This window comes from Camelus dromedarius, chromosome 5 (assembly GCF_036321535.1).
Source record: "Camelus dromedarius isolate mCamDro1 chromosome 5, mCamDro1.pat, whole genome shotgun sequence".
NCBI classification, from domain to species: Eukaryota; Metazoa; Chordata; class Mammalia; order Artiodactyla; family Camelidae; genus Camelus; species Camelus dromedarius.
In genome coordinates, this window is record NC_087440.1 from 91,381,944 (window position 1) to 91,403,916 (window position 21,973).

A 21,973-nucleotide genomic window follows, 5' to 3' on the forward strand; every position below is an offset into this window, starting at 1 on the left:
TGTCTGCTAGTTTGCAGCTGGGGCAACTGGGGCTGAGAACATCAGATTTGCCCAGAGGCACAAGCCAAGGGCACAAGTGGGTCCTAGACCCTGCTGTGTGGCTGTGCGCCCCTACACAAACTCACACACACACACACACACACAGGCCGCCACCCCAGGAACCTCCTGGGCCCCACGGGGCCAGATCTCAGCCTCCCCTGGCCGAGCAGAGCAAACAAGCAAACACTCCAAATGACCCAAGACTCCTGCCTCCGCCCTCTGGACCCTTACAAGTTCCTTTAAAAACTCGTCATCGCACAGATGCACTGAGACCCACCTGAATGCAAGCCTTTTATCACTGCAGTCACCTGGTTCCACACCCTGCCACCCAGTCTTCCTGATCAAGGTCAAAGCAGGCCTGGGAGGCTCCCCAGCCCCTTTCCCACCCCAGAGGTCGGCTCTCTGCCCCAGAATCGCCCAGCCCGTCTCCGTTCAGTCACTCCAAGCAACCGGCTGACTTTGCACCTTATCTCTTTTGGCCTCTTTACAACCACCTCCCCTCTCTCACCAGCTGGATAGCTTTTACCCCCAGGGCTGTGCGGCTACCCCCTCCCCGATTCCCCGCCCTCTACAGCTAACCCAGGTGACAACTCCAGGGGGCACTGGAGGTGCCATGAGGGTGCTGCACTGTGTCTACAAAGGCCTTCCTGCCTTGAAGCTGGGAGAACATTATGATCCTCTTCTGTTGTTTGTCTGAACATTCCCTAAAGCAGAGTCCAGAAGTCACCGCTCTGCCCAGAGCCACCAAATCGCCTGCAAGTCCTGTCCATTAAGCTCTAACCCTGAGTGCTGGCTGCCCGCCCAGCCTCTGCCCAGAACACACACCTGTGTATGCACGCACATGTGCTTATGCACACACGCACACACACGCATGCAGGTGTACACACATGCACACACCCATCCAGATGCACACACACCCATGCAGGTGCACACGCACAAAACATCCGTGTTCACACACACACACACATAAAGCCACACCCATGTGCCATCTGGCCCCAAGCTTCCACCCTCCCCACTGTGGCCCCGTTTCCACACTCCAGGCCCCCACGACAGCCTCCTCTGGGATCTCCTGTGAGTTCTTCCAAGTTGACTTGTCCAAGATCAAACCTCTGATCTTCCCAAAACTAGCCACACGGGGGTCCTCCCAGCTCCGTGGAGGGCACCTCTGAGCAACCCATTGCTCAAGCTAAAAACACTTTCCCATCACCTGACCCTGCCCTTCTTCCAAACTGCACGTCCAGTGACCAGCCATGCGGACCCTGCTTCCCGGGGAGTCCAGAACTCATGTACCCCACTCCCCTGGCCCTGCCTTTCTCATCTCTGCCTCCTAAGTGGCCTCCCTGCTCTGAGCCCTGCCCTCCCTCATCCTCACCCAAGAACAATGCTGTGAACACTTAGCTGGAATCGAGCCATACCCCTCAGAGAAATCCAACACCCCTGCACCCAGAGGCCCTCCAGGACCAGCCCCCACAGCCCCCCAACACCTGGAGGCCCCCCCAGGACCAGCCCCAACAGCCGTCCCACAGGGTGCCCAGCCGCTGGGAGAGGACATTTTAAATGAGTGTCCCCCATCCACGCGGTGGTGGAAGTCTGCATGCCATGTGGTCTTGTCCAAAATTCTCCCAGGAGGCCCTGGGTATATAGTTTCACACCTAAACCCCAGAACCTGACTGTGACCCTATTTAGAAAAAGGGTCTTTGAGATGTAATTAAGGGTCCCAAGATGAGATCACCCTGGATTTAGGGTGGACCCGAAATCCATCCAGTGACAGGTGTCTTTATAAAGAGAGACCTTATACCAGTCAGAATGGCCATCATCAAAAAGTCCACAAATAATAATAGTGGAGAGGGTGTGGAGAAAAGGGAACCCTCCTACACTGTTGGGAATGTAATTTGGTGCAGTCACTATGGAGAACAGTTTGGAGGTTCCTTAAAAACTAAAAATAGACTTACCATATGATCCAGCAGTCCCACTCCTGGGCATATATCCAGAAAAGACAGAAACTCTAATTCAAAAGACACATGCACCTCAATGTTCATAGCAGCACTATTTACAATAGCCAAGACATGGAAGCAACCTAAATGTCCACTGACGGATGACTGGATAACAATGAAATGGTATATTTATACAATGGAATATTACTCAGCCATAAAAAAATGAATGAAATAATGCCATTTGCAGCAAATGGTTGGACCTAGAAATTATCATACCAAGTGAAGTGAGACACAGAAAGACAAATATCATATGATATCACATGTGGAATCTAAAAAAAAATGACACAAATGAACTTATTTACAAACCAGAAACAGACTCACAAACATAGAAAGCAAAGTATGGTTACCAGAGGGGGAAGTGGAGGGGTGGATAAATTAGGAGTTTGGGACTAATAGATACACACTACTATATATAAAATAAACAACAAGGTCCTCCTGTAGAGCACAGGGAACTATATTCAATTTCTTGTAATAAACTATAATGGGAGATAATGTGAAAAAGAATATACATATGTATAACTGAATCGCTTTGCTGTATGACAGAAACTAACGTAACATTGTAAATCAACTAGACTTCAATTTAAAAGAGGAGAGCTTTCACACGCACACGCGCGTGCACGCACACACACATGCTTGCGCAAACACACACACACACACACACACACACACACATACAGGTGGTGTGAAAAGAAAGCAGAGATTGGAGTGATGAGACCACAAGCCCAAGGTGTCCAGCAGCCACCAGAAGCTGGAGAGAGGCCTGGAACAAAGTCCAGAGGGAACATCTAACCAACACCTGGACTTCAGACTTCTGGCCTCTAAAAACTTCCAGAGGATAAATCTGTTGTGTGAAGCCACCCAGGCTGGTGGTTCATCACCGCAGCCGTAGGAAACGCAGGAACCCTATTAAGTACAAGGGTTGGTGCTCGGAGAAAAGTGATCCTAAAGAATTCTGATCTTTTCTCCTGCACTTCAAAAGAGCAAGAGAAGATCACAGTGCTGTTAACTTTGTGAGGGAGGGGAGAGACCCCTCCTGGCCGGGGGAAGCTGTGGCCAGACACTAAAGCACGGGGGATGGCAAAAGGCTTGGTTAGGCATGAAGTTATCCTGAGTTCAGCTCTGGCTGCGTGAATTTCAATCATTTAAAGTGGCGGTATTCCCGAAACATGGCGGGAACTACCCTGACCGGTAAGAAACAGAGAGTAAAGGAAGAGGACAGTTTGGGTGGACGTGTGGGTCCACGTTTTAAAGACATCACTCTCCAATGCGGTATCTGAGTTTTAGAATGCATCCTTCAAAAATATAAAAGGAAATATATTGAGTATATTGTCAGAATAAAAAAAAAAACCAGAAACAATCCCAGGGCCCACCTGGGAAAAGGCCATTTTCACAGAATGACCCCACAGCTGTCAAGAAGTCACAGCCTGGCAACCTGGGGTTTTAAAGTGGAAAAGTGAGGGAGAAGCAAACCGACTTCTGGCCCGTCCTTGGTTCTGCCCTCCGACCTGTCCCAGCCCCTCCCTCCTGCCCACCAGGCCCGCAGCTTCGCACAGCTGTGGTCATTCAGGAGAGGACGGAAAAGCCCAAATGGAAGATGAGAGGCTGTTTCTGTCACTAGCCTCTTCTGGCATCATTTGCTGGGAGGGTTTTTTGCTTTGTTTTGTGGGGGATTGTGGGGGATATAATTTTTATTTGTTTGTGTATGCATGTACGAATGTATGTAAGTACTGAGGATTGAACCCAGGACCTCATGCATGCTAAGCACGCACACTACCGCTGAGCTATACCCTCCCCTCTGCGTTTGCTGGTTAACATACTAAATGCCAGATGGCAAAGGGTCAACGTGGTAATTTGACATCTGTTACCAGTTGAACACTTGGCAAATTTTCCTAATGAAGATTTAAAAAATTCACTTTGTCAATAGAGTGCTTTAATGCAACAGTGAAACACTGGATCATAGCAAAAAAAAATTATAATAATAAAAATTAAATGCCTGCCAACAAGGCAGGAAGAGGAAAGGCATTGGGCCAGGACCTTCTGGAAACAGTCCAGAGCCCCAGAGACTGGGGCGGCTTCCTCCCCATCTCTGTACCTGCTCCAGCCCCTGGTCACTCCACCCCTGATGCCACCCCCAGGGGAAGTGGCCCTGGGGGGACAAGCCAGGTCCCCAACTGAATCACCTCTGAGGGTTCCTACCCGGAGTCCAGGAGCATCCAGGAGCAGGCACCGCAGACAGGAGGTGGAGGCGAAGTCCAGAGAGCCAGCTTCTGAGAGAAGAGGAGCTGGGAGAGAGGGACATTGGTCTGGAGAAAAGAACAAAGCAGGTGCAACATGGTCTTTAGAAGAGGAGCTTCGCAAACCTAGGCACAGGGGACGCTGGGATTCAGGATTCAGAGCTCGGGACCTCTAAGCTGGCCTCGGTCAGTGCTTAACTCAATTTTGCACTTCCCACTTGAAAGGAAAAACGCATTCAAAAAGTTCTCACTTTACAATATTCAACAATTAACCAACAGTTCTAGTTCAAGAACAGTCATCCTTTCCTTACAATAAAATCTGTCCTGAAAGAGGCCTCAAACTCCTCTTTCTCCAAAAGTGCTGTCTAAGACAATTCCCTTTACTCAGGTGCCAGTCGGCAGCGTGGAAATGGCCTGTGCTTTCCCAGGATGCAAAGTCTTTTTCTATGCACTTGAAATTAAGATCTGGTTGAAGCTTCAAATATCTGAGCACATTTCCTGGACCAGGAACCCGGGAGAGCAGGGAGTCTTTGACAGCCGAATTTCTAAAGATAACCCCCTGAGCAGTGCACACACACACTCTCTCTCTGACAAGGAACAGTCCTGGATGTGGACACCTTCCAAGGCTGCCTTCACCGTTTCCACTCCTGTCCCCGGGCCAGGGTAGGTGCCCAGGAAATATGATTCAAGTGCAGTAGTCTGAAGGGAAGTCAGGAGACTGTTATCCCCCATGCCTAACTGCACACAGGACAATGACGGAGGGTCCAGAGAAGTGCGTCCTGCCCCGTGTATGGTCAGGCCCTTCGGGGGACATTATGGTCTGCATTTTCATGCACAAATCACCAGGTGTGGGAGGAGTGGGTCTTTCTTCTTTTTTTTTTTCTCCAGTATTAATTTTTAAGACTGACACCTTCATACCAGACTTGGTGTTATTTTGACCAGACACTTTTTGGTACAATTATTCTGAGATATAAAGGTAAAAGGAATCACAGTGGATATATCGTTCCATTTTTCAATCCCCTGTCCTTTAATGCCATCTGAAAAACAGGTCAAAACTTACAGCTCCAGGTCAAGACAATGTTGACCAAGCTGTAAAGGGAAAGAGTTTGAGGTGTGGCCGTGTCTCGCTTTACTTTGTACATGCAGGTCAGCCTCTCCAAAGCTCCAGGGCTCGCCTCAGACTCCATCAGATCACGAAGTTCTACAACCAACACAGAAGAGTTCCTGTGCAGCCTGAAGGGACTCACAGAAAAGCACAGGGCCATCCGAATTTTCTTATTTTAAATCAGTTTGTCTGGAGGAAACTACAGTTTAGAATATTTTATTTTGGAAATACACTACGTAGCTTTGCATGCAGGCGTTAATTTAACGCCAGGTTAATTCCCAGGTGTCCTGGAATTCTCCTGTGGGTTTGGGGCGGTGGGGGTCGTTGTCCAGACTTCCCAAGTACAGGCTGCTTGCGGTCCCAGGGACAAGGAGGGTGGCCCTTACCGTGGTCAGAGCTGGCCCAGGCCACCCTGTCTTGGACACGGGCTGGGGGTGCCCCTTCTCAATACCCGCTCATGCTGGGGGCACTGGAGGGACCTCCCCCATGGGCCCCCACCTCACGCCAGGATCTCTCCACCCTGAAGGCCTGGCTCCTGGAGCCAGGAGAGAGACAACAGATGTTTCCCCATTAAGGGGGAAAGAAAAGGGGACTCTGTGAGGCAGGGATCCCAGCCCCAGGGAGTAGGGCACCATCCTCACACCTCAGGGCACCCAAGGTGCCCCCTACGGCAAAGCAAGGACACGCCCATCCTCACGGTGGGGGCTCTTCACTCCCTCAGGGCACAGCCCACCCCACCCCCCACCTCCACCAGACTGGCATGGTCCTCCTGCCACAGGGCAGGGACCCCACGCGGGGTCTGGGCTTGGCTGCCTCCGCCCCTCCTGGCCACTGGGGTCTGTCTCTTCTCCCTGGAGGAGGCCCACCGCGTCCTAATCCGGCCCGCGCGGCTTTACACTGGACAGCGGGGGGGGGGGGGGGCGGGAAGCAGGCGGCAGCACCTCCTGCGGGGCGCGCGCCCCTGGAGGGGCACCTGCGCCCACCGGCCCGAGACGGAGGGGCTGGGCCGCAGCTCCCACTGCTCCCAGGAGAGCAGCGCCCCAGTCAGCCTCTGGGCGTAGCGAGGAACCGGCTCCTGAGCCTGAGGTCTTCTTACTCAAGTTGGGGCCCGCGGGACTCCTGCGCAGGGGAAGCCGGCGCGGCGGCGATGCTCATCCGGAGCAGCTGGGGTCGGCATGCGAGCGTCGGCTGCGCAGGGCACAGGACAGTCGCTGCAGACTTGCCTTCTGAACGGCATGTCCACTTTGCTCCCAGAGGGATCACCACTGAGTGGAGAGGGACGGGCAGGCCTGTGTGACGGCACAGGCATCTCCTTGGCAACAGGCGTGCGGCTCGCCCCGCCCCAACGCCCAGGCCGTCGACATCTGCGGCCTCGTCACGAAGCTCCTCTGATCCTGCCGCGCTAGACGCCCCGTCCGTGCCCCACTCGCGGGCAAAGAGGCCTCATTAAGGACACGGTTTTGCCACAAAACCTTGAGTGACTCCCCTGTGCCCTGGGATGACCGTCAAACCCTTTAGCCCCATGCTCATCGCCAGCAGCATCCTTACCTGAGAACTGCCCCTGCCCCACCCACGGCTGCAGCCGCTCCCATCGCTTCCTGATTAAGGAAGATAACAAATCCCCTCCCTTCCCAACCACTCACAGTGGCTTTCTTAATTTGTGCGTCTTAGTTTGACACCACCTCCTGGAAGCCTTCCTTGACCTCCAAGTCTCGGTTAGGAGCTGCTCCTCTGGGCTCCCACAGCAGGCCAGACCAGCGTGGGTCAAAGCTGCCTACTGATTGCTACGTGGCTCACTAGACAGTCACACTTTGAACCAAGGGACTTTTAATCTACGTGCACAGCACAGTAACTGCTCAAAAATATCTTTTTCAATGAATGATGAAAGGAATTACCAAATGAATATGTCACAAATCACATTAGCTTCTCAGTCACTGATATTTTTAATGGAAGTACAGTTGATTTATAATACTGTGTTAGTTTCAGGTGTACAGCATGATGATTCAGTATTTTTGCAGATTATATTTCATTACAGATTATTACAAGATAATGGGTATAATTCCTTGTGCTCTGTAATAAATCCTTGTTGCTTATCTATTTTTACAATAGTAGTTTGTATCTGTTAATCCCACACCACCAATTTGTCCTTCCCCCTTCTCTCTCCCCTTTGGTAGCCACTAGTTTGTTTTCCATGCCTGTGAGTCTGTTTCTGTTTTGTAAATACATTCATTTGTATTTTTTAGATTCCACATATAAGTGGTACTATATAATATTTGACTTATTTCCCTAAGCATAAAATTCTCTAGGTCCATCCACATTGCTGCAAATGGCAGGATTTCACATTTTTATGACTGAATAGTATACCATTATATATATTATATGTGTGTGTGTGTGTATATATATACACACGCATATATTGCATATATACCACATCTTACTCAATTATCTGTTGATGGGCTCTTGGGTTGCTTCCATGTCTTGGCTATTGTAAATAGTGCTGCTATGAACATTGGGGTGCATGTATCTTTTCAAATTAGTTTTTTCATTTTTTCCAGATATATACCCAGGAGTGGGATTGCTGGATCATATGGTAAGTCTATTTTTAGTTTTCTAAGGAACCTCCATGCTGTTTTCCATAGTGGCTGCACCAAACTACATTCCCACCAACAGTGTAGGAGGGTTTTCTCCAAATCCTCCCCAACATTTGTTATTTATAGACTTTTACATGATGGACATTCTAACAGGTGTGAGGTGATACTTCATTGCGGTTTTGATTTGCACTAATTTTTTTTAGTAATTTTTGAAGTCAGGAAATGAGGACTCTCCCACTTTGTCCTTCTTTTTCAAGATCATTTGGCTTTTCTGGGTCCCTTGCATTTTCAGGTGAATTTTAGGACAAACCTGTCAATTTCTGTACAAAAGCCAGCTGGTATTTTGACGGGATGGTGTTGAATCTGTAGGTCCATTTGGGTAATGTTGCCGTCTTAACAGTATTACATCTTCCAGTCTAAGCATGGTATGTCTTTATTAGGTCTTCTTTAATTTCTTTCAAAAATGTTTTGTAGTTTTTTTTCAGTATGCAAGTCTTGTATTTGTTTTTGTGAAAATTTCTAAGTATTTTATTATTTTTGATGCTATTGTAAATAGAATTGTTATTTTATTTTTAGATTGTTCATTGTTAGTATATAGAAATACAGTTGATTTTTGTTTATTGTTCTTGTATCCTTAAACTTTGACAAACCTGTTGTTCTAACAAGGGGTGTGTGTGTGTGTGTGTGTGTGCGCGCGTGTGTGTGTTCCTTACAGTTTTCTATATACAAGATCATGTCATCTACAAATAGAGGTGATTTTTCCTCCTTCCTGTCCAATCAGGATGCCATTTATTTTCTTATCCTGACCAGCTTCCCTGGCTGGAACCTCCAGTACAGTGTTGAGTACAAGTGGTGAGAATGAACATCCTGTTTTGTTTTAAATTGTGCATTTAGTTGTAGTACCAAGTACCTTGAGTTTGAGTTACAAAGATATGTTAAGGAAAAGATGAAATACTTGCAGATGAAATGATATGATGAAATTCAGAAAGTGCTTCAGGAAGGCTGGGGGACGGAGGGAGGTTGCATGGGGTTCCACGTGCTTCTGTCTATGAGTGTACACCTTTAAAATGGAAAACAGAAGGAGGAAAATAAGGCATATGTAGAGCCAAAAAGAAAGAACAGAAAAATAAGGAGTGGGACACAAAACCTCCACTGAGGAACTGGAGGACGGGGAGGGTACAGCTCAGTGGTAGAGCACGTGCTTAGCATGCACAAGGTCCTGGGTTCAATCCCCAGCACCTCCATTAAATAAAAATAATAATAAATAAACCTAACTACCTTCCCACCTTAAAAAAAATAAATAACATGGGTGGCTCATTTATCACATTTTTTTTACTCTGATTTGTTAGTTATTTTTTAGCTTGGTATTTAAAAAACACACACACACTGCTTTTTGGACCACATTCAAAGCTCTAGAACTTTCACTGGTCAAGTGTTGAGTGAGGCCTTAAAGGACTTTTATATGAAGAGGATGTATGTTCCCCGCAGACAGAGACACTTGGCAGATAATACGCTGAGCTCCCTGGCGCTGCACCAGCGTCATAGAATTTTTGTTCAGATTCTGATGTGCTATTAATACCCCATGACTCACTGAATGTTCCTTGGAGGAGGAGAAGTGATGTCCCTTCCTATAGAAGAGTGATCTGTAATCACACTTTCAAAGGTTTGAGCATATTTTGCAGGCTTAGAAAAGGGAACAACATCTTCCTAAATTATACAGAATTGTTGAACAACTCGCCATCCCCACAGGAAGAGGAAGAGTGTCAGCGGTATGTACCGGTGATTCATTCACTCCACAAATACACCGGCGCACCGGACTGGCACGGAGCGAGCTAGGCACCTGCCCGCCTTCAGGGGACTACAGGCAGCGGAGAGGCAGGGAGACAGACCGCAAACTAACCATCGCCGGCCAGTCGGGAGAAGCGCCACCAAGAAAGGGAGGAGACGCCGGGAGAGGCCGCTGGGGCTCTTCCGAAGAAAGTGACATGTAAACCGAGGCGGACAGCGGGGCGAGTTAGCCAGGTGTAGGGGGACACCGACCATCCTCGCGAGTGACTGCTTCACGGCGCAGTTTCTGCGGGGGGCGTGACGGCTGCACACTTTGAATGCAGGTAACGCCCTGGAGCTGCCCACTTCAAACGGTAAATTCTATGCTGTGCAGATTTTATCATCCCGGGCGGAGCAGCTGCTGTGTGATGTGTGAAACTCTGAGAGGGGACATCTGGGACACAGCCCATGAAAGGCTCTGTCTGTTTATCCACTAATTCACTGATGAGTCTGGGTTGTTTCTACCGTTTGGTTAACATGAATGACTCTGCTGTGAACAAATGCGTTGAGTCACTGATTTCCCTCCTGAGCACATACCCACGGGCGGAACTGCTGGCTCATATGGTCACTGTTTAATTTTTGGAGGGTCTACAGAGTCCCTCTACGTTTTTCCAATAACAGTTTGAGATATGATTCATCTATGATACAACTCACTCATGGAAAGTGTGCAGCTCAGTGATTTTTTATGATATTCACAGTATTATGCAACCATCACAATCAATTTTTTTCAATGCTTACATCACCCCCAAAAAGAAATTCTATACTCATTAAGCAGTCACTCTCCGTGGCTCTTCCCCAGAGTCCCTGGCCCACCACACATCCATGTTCTGTGTGCATGGATTTGCCTGTTCAGGACGTTTCATATAAATGGGGTCACACAGTAAACACGTGGCTTTCTGTAAGAGATTTCTTTGACTTGACATAGTTTTCCAGGTTCGTTCATACTGTGGTAGATAAATCAGCGCCTCATTCCTTTCTAAGGCAATAATCCAATATTCCAAATAACATGCCACTGTATAGTTATACCATATTTTACATAGCCATTCCCCTGTTGATGGACATTTGGTTTGTTTCCACTTTCTGGCTTTTATGAATGACGCTGCTGTGAACACGTGTGCACAGTCAGCCCTGAGGATACAGAGGGCTCACTTGTGCTCGGTGCGTTACGTTAGGGACTGGAGCATCCTCATACGTCAGTAACCCCAGGGATCCTGGAACCAGTCCCCCAAGGGACGGATACCAAGGGACGACTGACTGTATATGTTTTTTTGGACACATGTTTTCATTTCTCCTTGGCAGATACCGAAGAGCAGCATGGCTAGATCATATGGTAATTCCACAGTTTACCTTTTCCAGGAGCTGCCAGACTTCTCCAAAATGGCACCGTTTGAAGACCTTCCCATCAGCTGTGTATGAGGGTTCCCGTTCTCCACGTCTTCGTCAGCTCCTGCTGTTGTTTGTTTCCCTCTACGCTGCATGCATTTTGGAAATCTCCAAAATAAAAGAAGAACCCATAAGTTAACGTGTTTGTAAACTGGGAAGTGCTTAGACTTACTTGTTAACAAATATTTGAGTGCCTGCCACGTGCCAAACACTGTGCTATTTGGGATACATGAGTGAACAAAACAAACATCTCTGTTCTTGAAACTCAGGACTGGTCCTGTGGGCTCTTCCTAAGCCCCCACCTTTGGAGGCGGGGGTGGGGGTGCAGGAGCGAGGAGCCAGTGGGAGCCGGCGTGCTAGCTCCCTCCTGCTGTCCTGTCTGTCGGATGAGCTGGAACAAGGAGCCTCCCGGTGTGAAGGTGAGAGATGGTGATGCTGAACCCCAAGGACATTTCTCAAGGGGCGGGCATGGACCCCCCATTCTGGAAAAGCAGCCCCGTGGCAGACCACGGCTCCTCCCTGCCCCCCGACAGCTGAGTTGCTGAACAGACCCACTCCAGGCCTGAGGCTAACAGCTAATGTCCAGGGCACACACAACTAGCAAGGATCCCCCTCTGGCTTTCCCTCCTCACTCAGACGCCCCCACCCTCCCCAGGTCACGTGCATCGAGGATCGCAAGCCCACCCTACCCTGGGAAGCCTCCCCACTTCTTGGCTGAAATGAGTTCACCTTTGTATGAGCAGTCACCTCCTCTCTGGAGCGTTCCCGGCCTGCCCGGCCGGGTGAGCCCCCTCCCCGCTCTGTGCTTATGCCTCAGGTAGGGCCTTCCTGGCCTTCACTCTCAGGGCCAGAGCTGGTTTGGCTTCCCCAGTGATGCACTTCATCTGTGCGGCCCATGGAACAGTACCGGGCTGGTTCTTCATTAGCGTTCAATAAAAACTTGACGGATACGTGCTTGGTAGGAATTACTGAAAGTTTGAGGACCGAGAGACAGTGAGGGCAGAAGCGATCTAGAAAAACTTCCAGAGGGAGCGAGTCCTAGGCTGGGGCTTGCAGGAGATTACGCTCCAGAGGAACACTTGGTGGGCGTGAGCCAGAGTAAGGCAACCTCACAGGGTAGGAGGCAAGGCCCCCCTGAGAAGTGAGTCCTTGGAAGTACAACCTCAGTTACGAGCACCCATTAAATGCCAGGCACCTGCTAGGCCCACCATCTTGAAAACGCCAGAACAAGCTTTTAAGCTATCATTAGCTCTAATTTACTAGATGCACAGCACCTTCCTCAAGGTCACTTTTGAATGCCAGCAGACTGCCTTCTAGATTTCTGCTTTTGTTTTTTCATTTGCTGTTCATGCACAGCACACCATGGAAGTCACCCATCTTGTGTATTCAAAGCTTGATGACTTTTAATACAGAGATACAGCAGTGGCTGCCATCACCCCAAGTTTCAGGGCTCTTCCGTGGGCCCCAGAAGTTCCCTCCTGCCCCTCTGCAGTGGGTCTCCCCAGTAGGACTCCTGGCCCCAGGCAACCTGCTGACCTGCTTTCCATTGTCATAGCTGTACCTTTTCTAGAATTTTATGAAAATGAAATCGTGTAGAAGTAGCTTTTTCTGTCTGGATTCCTCCACTCTCTCCCCCTTTCCCCAGGTGTGATTTCTCTCAGCAACGTTTAGTTCTCAGCATGCAGGTCTTGCAAAACCTCTTGTAAAATTTCTATCTAGTATGCTACTATGAATTAACTTTTGAAGATGAATGAGTATTGTCTGTTGAAATCGCAAACTTTCGACTGGATTTCATGTTTTGATCTCCTAACCTAGGACCTTGCTAAACTGATGTATTCTTGGACTGGTTCTGCAGACTCCTTTCCGGTTGTCCTCACAACCATGTCATCTGTGAATAAAGGCTTTTCCCGCCTGCACCGCACCCATCTCTACTGCTCAACACTCACTGCCACATCTGGTCAGGAGGGGACTGACTGCGGGACTCGGGCGGAATGTCATTGCCCACGTGCTCGTGTGACCTCTAGCCCGACTTCCCCTCCATGGGGCTGGGGGTCTTTGTGGGCCAGTCCCTGGCAGCAGAGTTACCAGGGACAGTTCCAGATCCACAGTTAAGTGCATGTATTTGCCATAAATGCCTTTCCAGGAACTCGGGGAGGATGTGCTCAGGTGGGAAATCGTTTATACAGAAGCTCTCAGTTCATTTCTCTCAAATGCCTTTTTTTCTTGAGGCCTTGACAGTTTTAAGTAGCAGTTTGGACAAACACCACGCGTCCTGGGCACCGCATGTGCCGGGCTGACAGCGGGGCTCCAGCGGCAGCGGCGGCGTCCCTGCAGCAGGACAGCGCCGCCTCCCCCCCGGGGAACGCAGGGCACCGGGGACAGACCAAGGGGAAAGGCGCAGTGTCCCCCTGCTCTTCACTGTACCTAATCCCTCTTCCCGTCCTCCTGAGTTTCACTCCTGGAGGTACCTGCCCCCTTTCTGGAACCACTCCCAATACATTTGGTGGAAATGGTCCTTTGTCCTGTCAAAACTCTAACGAGATACAACCCCTTACAAAATACCCTCTGGTTGAAGCTGCACAGCTGTTTAGAGGGTGCGGTTCCCAGGAGCGGCCCCACGAGCCTAAGCACCTCCTCTTGGTTTGAGACCTGTCTTGCTACCGAACACAAGGATCATGGAAGAAACTTACCTTTTGCTCTACAGTTCCCGGCTCCCCCACTAAACCTCACACTCCCTCCCAGCTGGTAACATCTGCCAGTGAACGGGGGAAGGGGCTGACTCCACTTAATGCCTCCCATTTGTCTGAAGAGGGTAAGAACTTCTGCCTCAGAGGATTATCAAGATTAAACAGCTGAGTGCCTGCTGGGCACTGGGTGACAGGCCTTCCAGCCTTCCTGCTCCCCCATCATTGGTCATTGTCACTTTTTATACATGGTCTTACGCTCAGGAACCCAAATCCATAGACCTTCCTGACCCGCCTCCTCCACTGCCGCCCTCTGCTCCCAGCTGCAGCCTCCTCCACGGGCAGCCTGCCCGAGGCTCCAAGAATCGGAGGATCGCAGGTGGGACGCAGGTGGGACGGCTAATGAACCCTGAGGCACTCGTGAAGCCAAGGTAGTAAGGGGCTGCGCTTACAGCAATGTTTTACCAACACTATTAAAGAGCAGCAGTCCCGAGGGAGGACACGCCTAAAGAACACGACACGGGGACACGGGGACACGGGGTGGGGCAGCCTGCCCCACCCTCCCGGGACTTCGACACATGCTCCCCACCCCGAAGCCTTACCATTGAAGGCATCTCCTTCCTTGCCTCTCCTCTAGCAGGTAAGGCGTGCACACCTCGTGTTCCACATGCTGGGACCACCATCCCGTCACCTCTAACCACCCTGCCTCCTCCCCAATTAAGACACTTTCACACAATTTTTTAATTCATTTGTATTTGTTACAACTTTTTAAAGCAAAATGTGACTTAAGCACTACATTTCCACTCACAAAACTTGCGGAGTTACTTTTCACACAGCTTTACAACATGCCTTAGGTTGGCTTATAATTTTGCTACTCTAAACAATACTTTTCTTTGGAAAACAAGCCCTACGGACGGACAGTTATTCCCAACGAGTTGGTTCAGTTTAACATACTATCTCCTAGAGGCCTGGTTCATGCAGTCAGTAACCACAGGGGATGGAAAGTTTAAAAAGTAGATCCCAGAAGATGACAGTTGCTTTAAACATCAAGGTATGTAGTTCAGAGCACTTCAACAACGAAAGATTTGGTCTACTAAAGAATTCGCTTGATAGCTACATACTCCAGAACACAAAGTTAACGTTAAGTTACATACAGCTTTCAACAAACGCTACCTTGACCTGTTAAAATAAGCCAACGTGAAACTAGGAGGAAAAACTAGCTCTGCTTTAGGGCCTAAAGTATCACAGTATCACATTTAGAAAGAAATCTTATCCCCCCTTACGTAGTTATTGTCATGCCATACGGGTATCTTAAACGTTAACAAAAATAAAGAAATACTTGAGAATAGATTACGGGAGGGAATGGAGCTAGAGGACTGAGCAGGGGTACAGGAGCTGGCCGCGGACGCCTAGTCCACTTCCTCCATACGCGACGTGTCGTCGTCCCCTTCCAGGGGCGGCATCTCCTCCGTCACCGCCGCACTGCTGTCATCAGCAGTCGGGTCATCCTCATCAATACCTTTTAGATAGAAGGCACATTATTAGATTTCCGAAAGCCAGCTGATCAACCTGAACCTGCTGTTCACACCCACTCTCAGGGCAGGCTGCGCCATTCCGGGCTCTGTGAACCTGCTCATCTTTCATTTCTTAAATCAAGAGGCCCATTTACCCCTTTTAACTCATGTGACTTCAGTGTTTCCCAAACCACACAAGACAGTCCAATCTCGCCTGAACTGCTGGAACTCACCGTTTCCACCAGTCTCTTGTGCTACAAGTGTTTTAAGTTTCCTGACGGTATTTCACATGATATGTGCGCAAGACTTACCAAGACCGAGTTTGATCATCCTATAGATCCTGTTGGCATGTGTCTGGGGGTCTTCCAGACTGAAGCCGGAGGACAGGAGGGCAGTTTCGTAGAGCAGGATGACTAGATCCTTCACGGACTTGTCGTTCTTGTCGGCCTCTGCCTTCTGCCGTAAGGTTTCGATGATGGAATGGTCCGGGTTGATCTCCAGGTGCTTCTTTGCTGCCATGTAACCCATGGTGGAGTTGTCTCTCAGGGCCTGAGCCTTCATGATCCTTTCCATGTTCGCTGTCCAGCCGTACGTGCTGGTGACGATGCAGCATGGGGACGTCACCAGTCGGTTTGACACGACCACCTGCAATCAAGGCATCCAGTGACGTCTGCGCCTGCAAAGGCTGAACTTTCTCCTCGCTCTATCAGCTTTGTTCGGAGTACTTAAGGGACTCAGATATTGATGAATTGGAAATACTACCTGCAAATCTAGATACCCAAAATTTCCTTCCTGTACTTTCATTCCCTTCCTCTTTTTAGGTCTTTTAAGAATCTTTAGGTCTATACCCATCACTAAATGGTCAGGCTGAAGTTTTCTAAACTTTCCTAAACAGAGAGAAATTGAGGGACCATGTATGACTTGTCTGAAAAACACGTAACACTCCTTTCTAAGAACTGTCATTATTAAAAATGCGCAGGTGGGAAGGCTGCATTCACGTACCTTCTCAACTTTCTTCTCCAAGATGTCCTTCATGATTTTGCAGAGGTTTTCAAACTTTGTCTTTTTTTCTTCCTGCTTCTTTTTCTCTTCTTCATCTTCTGGAAGCTCTAGGCCCTCTTTGGTGACTGACACTAAAGTCTTCCCCTCAAATTCCTTCAGCTGCTGGACACAGTACTCATCAATAGGCTCGATCATGTAGATCACTTCCAGGCCGTGCTTCCGAAGACGCTCCACGAAGGCAGAGTTCGCTACCTGGTCCTTGGTCTCACCTGAGGTATTAGAAAGTTTTAGACTTTTACCAGGAAGTGGTTTCTCTTCGTCTTTTTCTACTACCACCACGGAGGCAGAGCTAACCACAGATTTGGGCTAACTCATGTTAACCGTCTTGTGTGTATTAACACCTATTAATTTATCAGTAGCATCATGTGGGTCGAACACACCCACCTGCTCTGTGGGACTGCAAGAACAAAAGCATGACTGTAACATTTACCGCCCAGTACCTGTGATGTAATAGATGTGTTTCTGGTTTTCCTTCATTCTTGTGCAGTAGTCCTTGAGAGAAACCATCTCATCACCAGAAGCAGATGTGTAGTACCTCAATAGCTCCGACAACTTCTTCCGATTTTGAGAATCTTCATGTATTCCAAGCTGAAAGATAACGACAGCTTTAGGAAGGCTTTCTCCGCATTAAGATCACTTAAAATGAGAAACCAGTTTATTACTGCTGCTCATGATCAACCGTATTTATAACCAACCTTAATATTTTTAGAGAACTGCTCATAAAACTTCTTGTAGTTCTCTTTATCTTCTGCCAGTTCAGTGAAGAGTTCTAAACATTTTTTGACCAAGTTCTTCCTGATAACTTTCAAAATTTTGCTTTGTTGCAACATCTCTCGGGAAATATTTAGAGGGAGATCTTCAGAGTCCACCACGCCTCTAATGAAATCTGGAAAAACCAAGACCACACTCAAAGTCACTCCGAAGATCAAAACAGACAAATATATAAGCCCCAATAACCCCAAACCAACAACAGGATTAGTTTCTTGGACTAGTGACGACCCTATACACTTCACTACACTTACTCAGATATTCAGGGATCAGCTCCTCACAGTTGTCCATGATGAAAACTCTGCGAACATACAGCTTAATGTTGTTCTTTTTCTTTCTGTTTTCGAATAAGTCAAACGGAGCACGTCTTGGGACAAAAAGGAGGGCTCTGAATTCCAACTGTCCTTCAACTGAAAAATGCTGTAACCAAACACACGAAGTCACGATCAACGCAAATTGCTAACAGTTTCCACTGACATGTACCTCTATCAACCTGACAGCTACACACTTTGCAGTTACAAAACTTAAAGCACTTTGGGGGGAGCTGCCAGCATCAATGCTCCAATTTAACAGTTGGAGGCAGACAACCTGCAGAGACATGCTGTCTTTGAAGTATTCAAAAGTCACTCACCTTCACTGCCAAGTGATCTTCCCAGTCGTTGGTCAAGCTCTTATAGAATTCTCCGTATTCTTCATTAGTAATGTCGTCAGGATTCCTGGTCCAAATGGGCTTCGTTTTGTTCAGCTCCTCCTGATCAATGTATTTCTCCTTAATCTTCTTCTTCTTCTTCTTGTCACCATCCTTCTTTTCTTCTTCCTCTTCATCAGAACCGACATCTTCTATTTCAGGTTTGTCATCGGACTCCTTTTCTTCTTTTTCCTTTTCCTCCTCTTTGTCTTCCTTTTCCTCCGCCTCATCATCACTGACTTCCTTATCACGTTCCTTCTCCACCTTCAAAGAGACATCACATCACCTCTCCATCCCAGAACTAAAAAAAGAAGCTAAACGGAGAAGCTGCACTTAACACCACAGCCTACTCAGCCAACTGGCAAACATTAAGTAGCCAGGAAGCTTCCCATCAATATATGATGTATTTAAATAACCCTGGGTACCTTCACAGGCCCAGTGAATACAAGTGTGGATCTCTTCCTTATGAAGACTAAGGAACTCACTTTCAATAGCTTTAACTAGCTACATACAAAATACATAAAAAAAAACTCACAAAAAGAGTAATTGGATAGCCAATAAACTGTGAGTGTTTCTTCACAATCTCCTTTATCCTTCTTTCCTCCAAGTACTCGGTTTGGTCTTCTTTCAGATGCAAGATAACCTTTGTTCCACGACCCATAGGTTCTCCTGAAATAAGAGTAAGGTCAATTTCAATCTCAATCGCTTAACGTTGAAGAAAATCAAACTCCCAGCGCCATACCTAACAATCACTGAACACTACGAAATACAGGTTTACTTACACTACAAATGAGTGCAGTCCCAGAGTTAACTGCCTTGCCCAAGATAAACCACCACAAGGTCACGCTATTACACTCCAGGCAAACAGAAGCTGCCTTGAATTTTAAGAACCGCGCCCTCCGTGACAAAGCCTCAGACGCCCACCTGTGTCAGTCCTCACTGTGAAGGACCCTCCTGCAGAAGACTCCCAGGCATACTGCTCGTCGTCGTTGTGTTTGGTGATAACGGTCACTTTCTCAGCAACCAGATAGGCGGAGTAAAACCCGACACCGAACTGGCCAATCATAGAGATGTCTGCACCAGCCTGCAAGGCCTCCATGAACGCCTTGGTACCCGACTTGGCAATAGTACCAAGATTATTAATCAAATCAGCCTTGGTCATTCCGATTCCGGTGTCCACAATGGTGAGGGTTCGATCCTGCTTGTTCGGAATGAGATTAATGTGCAGCTCTTTCCCAGAGTCTAGTTTACTGGGATCCGTCAAGCTCTCGTACCTGATCTTGTCCAGAGCCTACCGAAAAACACGAACATTAAGCTCAAAGCCCCTGAGCAGTGAACCTGCAACCGAAACCAAAATTCCGCTCTCCACTGAGACTTACATCAGACGAATTCGAAATCAGCTCCCTCAGGAAGATCTCCTTATTCGAGTAGAAGGTGTTGATGATCAGAGACATCAACTGGGCAATCTCCGCCTGGAAGGCGAACGTCTCCACCTCCTCCTCCTCCATCGGCTGGTCTTGGGTCTGGGTCTCCTCGGGCATCTGGAAGGACACGGAGCCGCTCAAGCGCCGCTGGCCGCGCTCGGGAGCCGGGAGGCCGCGGGGACAAAGGGATGACCTCATTCCGGGCCAAGCCGGGAGCCAGTGCGGCCCGGTGAGCGCGGCTCCGACCCACGCGGGCGCCGCTCGGCCCTGATGCCTCCGCCGTGGTCGGCGGGAAGGGCCGGGGGCCCCTGCCGGGCGGGAACGAGCCCCCGACCCCGCACGTGCCCCCACCCGCGACCGCCCCGTTCCTCCGGCGCCTCGGCCCGCCCGCTCCCGCCGTGGGGGAGGGGAGGCCGCAGCAGGCCCCAGGCCTCAAGGAGGCCATGGCCACCCCAGGCCCGCCGGCCGAGTGGCCCGGGGGGCCGAGCCCAACGCCCGCCTGTGCCCGGACCCCCGCGCCGCCCGCCCAGAGCCCCCCAACGGCCTCCTCACCTCGGCTGAAGGACCGCACAGGCTCCGCAACGAGGCAGCACCAGGACGCAGAAGCAACTGGCGCGCCGCCCCCGCGCCTCCCTTATATAGAGGCGGGTCCGCCCAGCGCGCGGCGCCTTTTCCAGAAGCCTCCCGAACCTTCCGGAAGAACCCTCCCTAACCGCCGCCGCGGCCGCGCGCCTGCGCTCTGGTCGCCGCCCGCCCCTCCCCAGGGCGCGCGCGGGTCCCCGGTAGGGATCCGCCCGCGCGCACCGCGGCGCGCGCGCCTGCGCCGGCCTCAGTGCGCCTGCGCCGCCCGGAATTCTCGGGAAGGTCTCGCGCTTTCGAGGACCTCCGCCCCCAGCCCCGCCCTGCATTTCCGCGCCCCGCCTGGCCGCTTCCCGGGCCTGCGTCCAAGCCCACCTGCTCCTCCCCACGTCCCCGGCGCCCCAGGCCAGGCCCGGCGAGACTTGGCCGGGGAGTGCGGGCGCGTGTGTGCGTGTGCGCGTGTAGTCCAGAAAAGTAAACTTTCAGTTCTCCAGGAAGGGCCCCACGTTGTGTAAACTTCGGATACCCCAGCGTCAGGGCCCGAGATTGGGGACCCGGGGCCAGGTTTAGGGCCTGACGCCACGGGCGGGGGATCGAAGCAGGGGATTTGGGTGTCCCAGTTCCGTGTCACATTTATACCCCTGGGGCAGTGATTAAAGGCTCAGGCCTAATTTAGGGATTCGGGGCCCAGGGCAGCGGTTGGGTTCCAGGGATGAGTTGGGAGGCCTGGGGCGCATCTCTGCCAGGGGCAGCGATTCTGGGTTCAGGGCACAGGAATTCAGGTAACAGGTGCCTGCCAGAGCCTTGTTATGCAGAGGCGTTGACCCATGATAGGGTATAAGTGAGGGGTGACCAGCCCATGCACACGGCGAGGAAAAGGGGACCCCAGGGCCTCGTGGGGTTCCGTGTGGCTAGTTTCTGAGGCTGAGTGGGATCGAGGACAAGGGCCCTCCCCCATCCCATTGCTACGGACTCTGCAAACGCAGGGCTCGGATTTCGGGGCTCATCCTGTTCTCAGGCCACACTGTGCACAGGGGCACATGTTGAAACGGACACCAAAAGTCCCAGATTCTCCCAGCCCATGCTCAGTCCCGTGGGGATTTGTTCCTACTGTTGGTTTGTCCTAAAACCATGTCCTTCAATATGTTGCGGGCCCTAGCCTGGAATTCCACGGTTTGGTGAACATGCTACCCCAGTTGCAGTCATCATGCTTTTGTAAAGACTATCATTTTTATCCTTTCACGTAACTTGAGGTATCTGTATTAAGTACCTAATTCATGGTTTGGGTGACTAACTTGCCTTAGAAACCACTTTCTAAATGGGAATTCCATTCCCATGTTTTGAAGAGTGCCAGGTCAGACTTGTAAGACTCTTGGAGGTGGGAGGTGGGAGGCGGGGAGGGGGGTGGCGGGGCTTCGCCCACGTGGATAACCGGGTGGCTTCCCGTTTGAGGAAACTGACGCCCGCTGAGCAGTACAGCCCTGCGCGGCTCAGGCCTCTCCCGGGTAAACCACCCCCTCCTCCCCTCTCCTTTATCCCTAGCTCCTCCCACCATTGCTCCCCCCCCCCCCCCGTTCCTCCCCACACTCCGGGCCCTTGGGAACAATCTGGAATCTCCTTACGCTGTAAACAAACTTGACTGAACTCTTCCCTCCACTGCCTGGTCTCCAGAGAAACGCAGCTTTTCCCGGAACGGGGTTCTCACTTCTGTGCTTCAGACCCTTTAGGAGGCCGTGAAATCAACGCAGGGCGTCCCGACTGGGTTAAAACAGGAAAGATAGAATGGAAACCACCAGCCACGTGGTGAGGGTAGGTGGGGGTTATAAGCATTTGCTGGGCACCTTTGTAAAACGTGTTTCCCAAGCTGTCTGGAAGCTCTCTGCCGTGGGTGGTCTGGGTTTTCCCTGCGGCCTGGGCTGGGGGGCGCATGAGCAGAGGGAGGGGAGGAGGGGATGCGCTGGTAGCCCTGAAGTTTCCTTGTTGCCACTGTCAGCAGTGTGAGGTCGCTCCTCCTTCTCCTCTAGCCTGCAGCTGCCCTCCTGCTCTCCTGACCTGGAGCCTGGCCCACTTCCTCCTTTCTA

At 50.2% G+C, this 21,973-nt stretch overlaps 1 protein-coding gene across 1 annotated transcript; it reads right to left on the reverse strand.

Annotated features, from left to right (window-relative positions):
* Window positions 1-14,586: 14,586 nt before the first annotated feature.
* Window positions 14,587-20,044, reverse strand: HSP90AA1 (heat shock protein 90 alpha family class A member 1). The gene is made up of 11 exons (XM_031454327.2): window positions 19,866-20,044; window positions 19,269-19,430; window positions 18,814-19,180; window positions 18,425-18,558; window positions 17,833-18,153; window positions 17,456-17,621; window positions 17,129-17,319; window positions 16,874-17,021; window positions 16,374-16,642; window positions 15,683-16,016; window positions 14,587-15,376 (listed from the first exon to the last, which is right to left on the reverse strand). Exons 2-11 carry the CDS (start codon window positions 19,428-19,430, stop codon window positions 15,267-15,269), a joined length of 2,202 nt encoding a protein of 733 aa, XP_031310187.1. The 5' UTR covers window positions 19,866-20,044; the 3' UTR covers window positions 14,587-15,266.
* Between the last annotated feature and the right edge of the window lie 1,929 nt (window positions 20,045-21,973).

Coding starts and splice junctions, on each gene's coding strand:
- HSP90AA1 (XM_031454327.2), bottom strand. CDS start 19,430: ATGCCCGAGGAGACCCAGACCCAAGACCAGCCGATGGAGGAGGAGGAG. Junction 18,559..18,813: donor CACAGTGAGGACTGACACAG/GTGGGCGTCTGA, acceptor CTCTTATTTCAG/GAGAACCTATGGGTCGTGGA. Junction 17,022..17,128: donor AGTTCTCTAAAAATATTAAG/GTTGGTTATAAA, acceptor GTTATCTTTCAG/CTTGGAATACATGAAGATTC.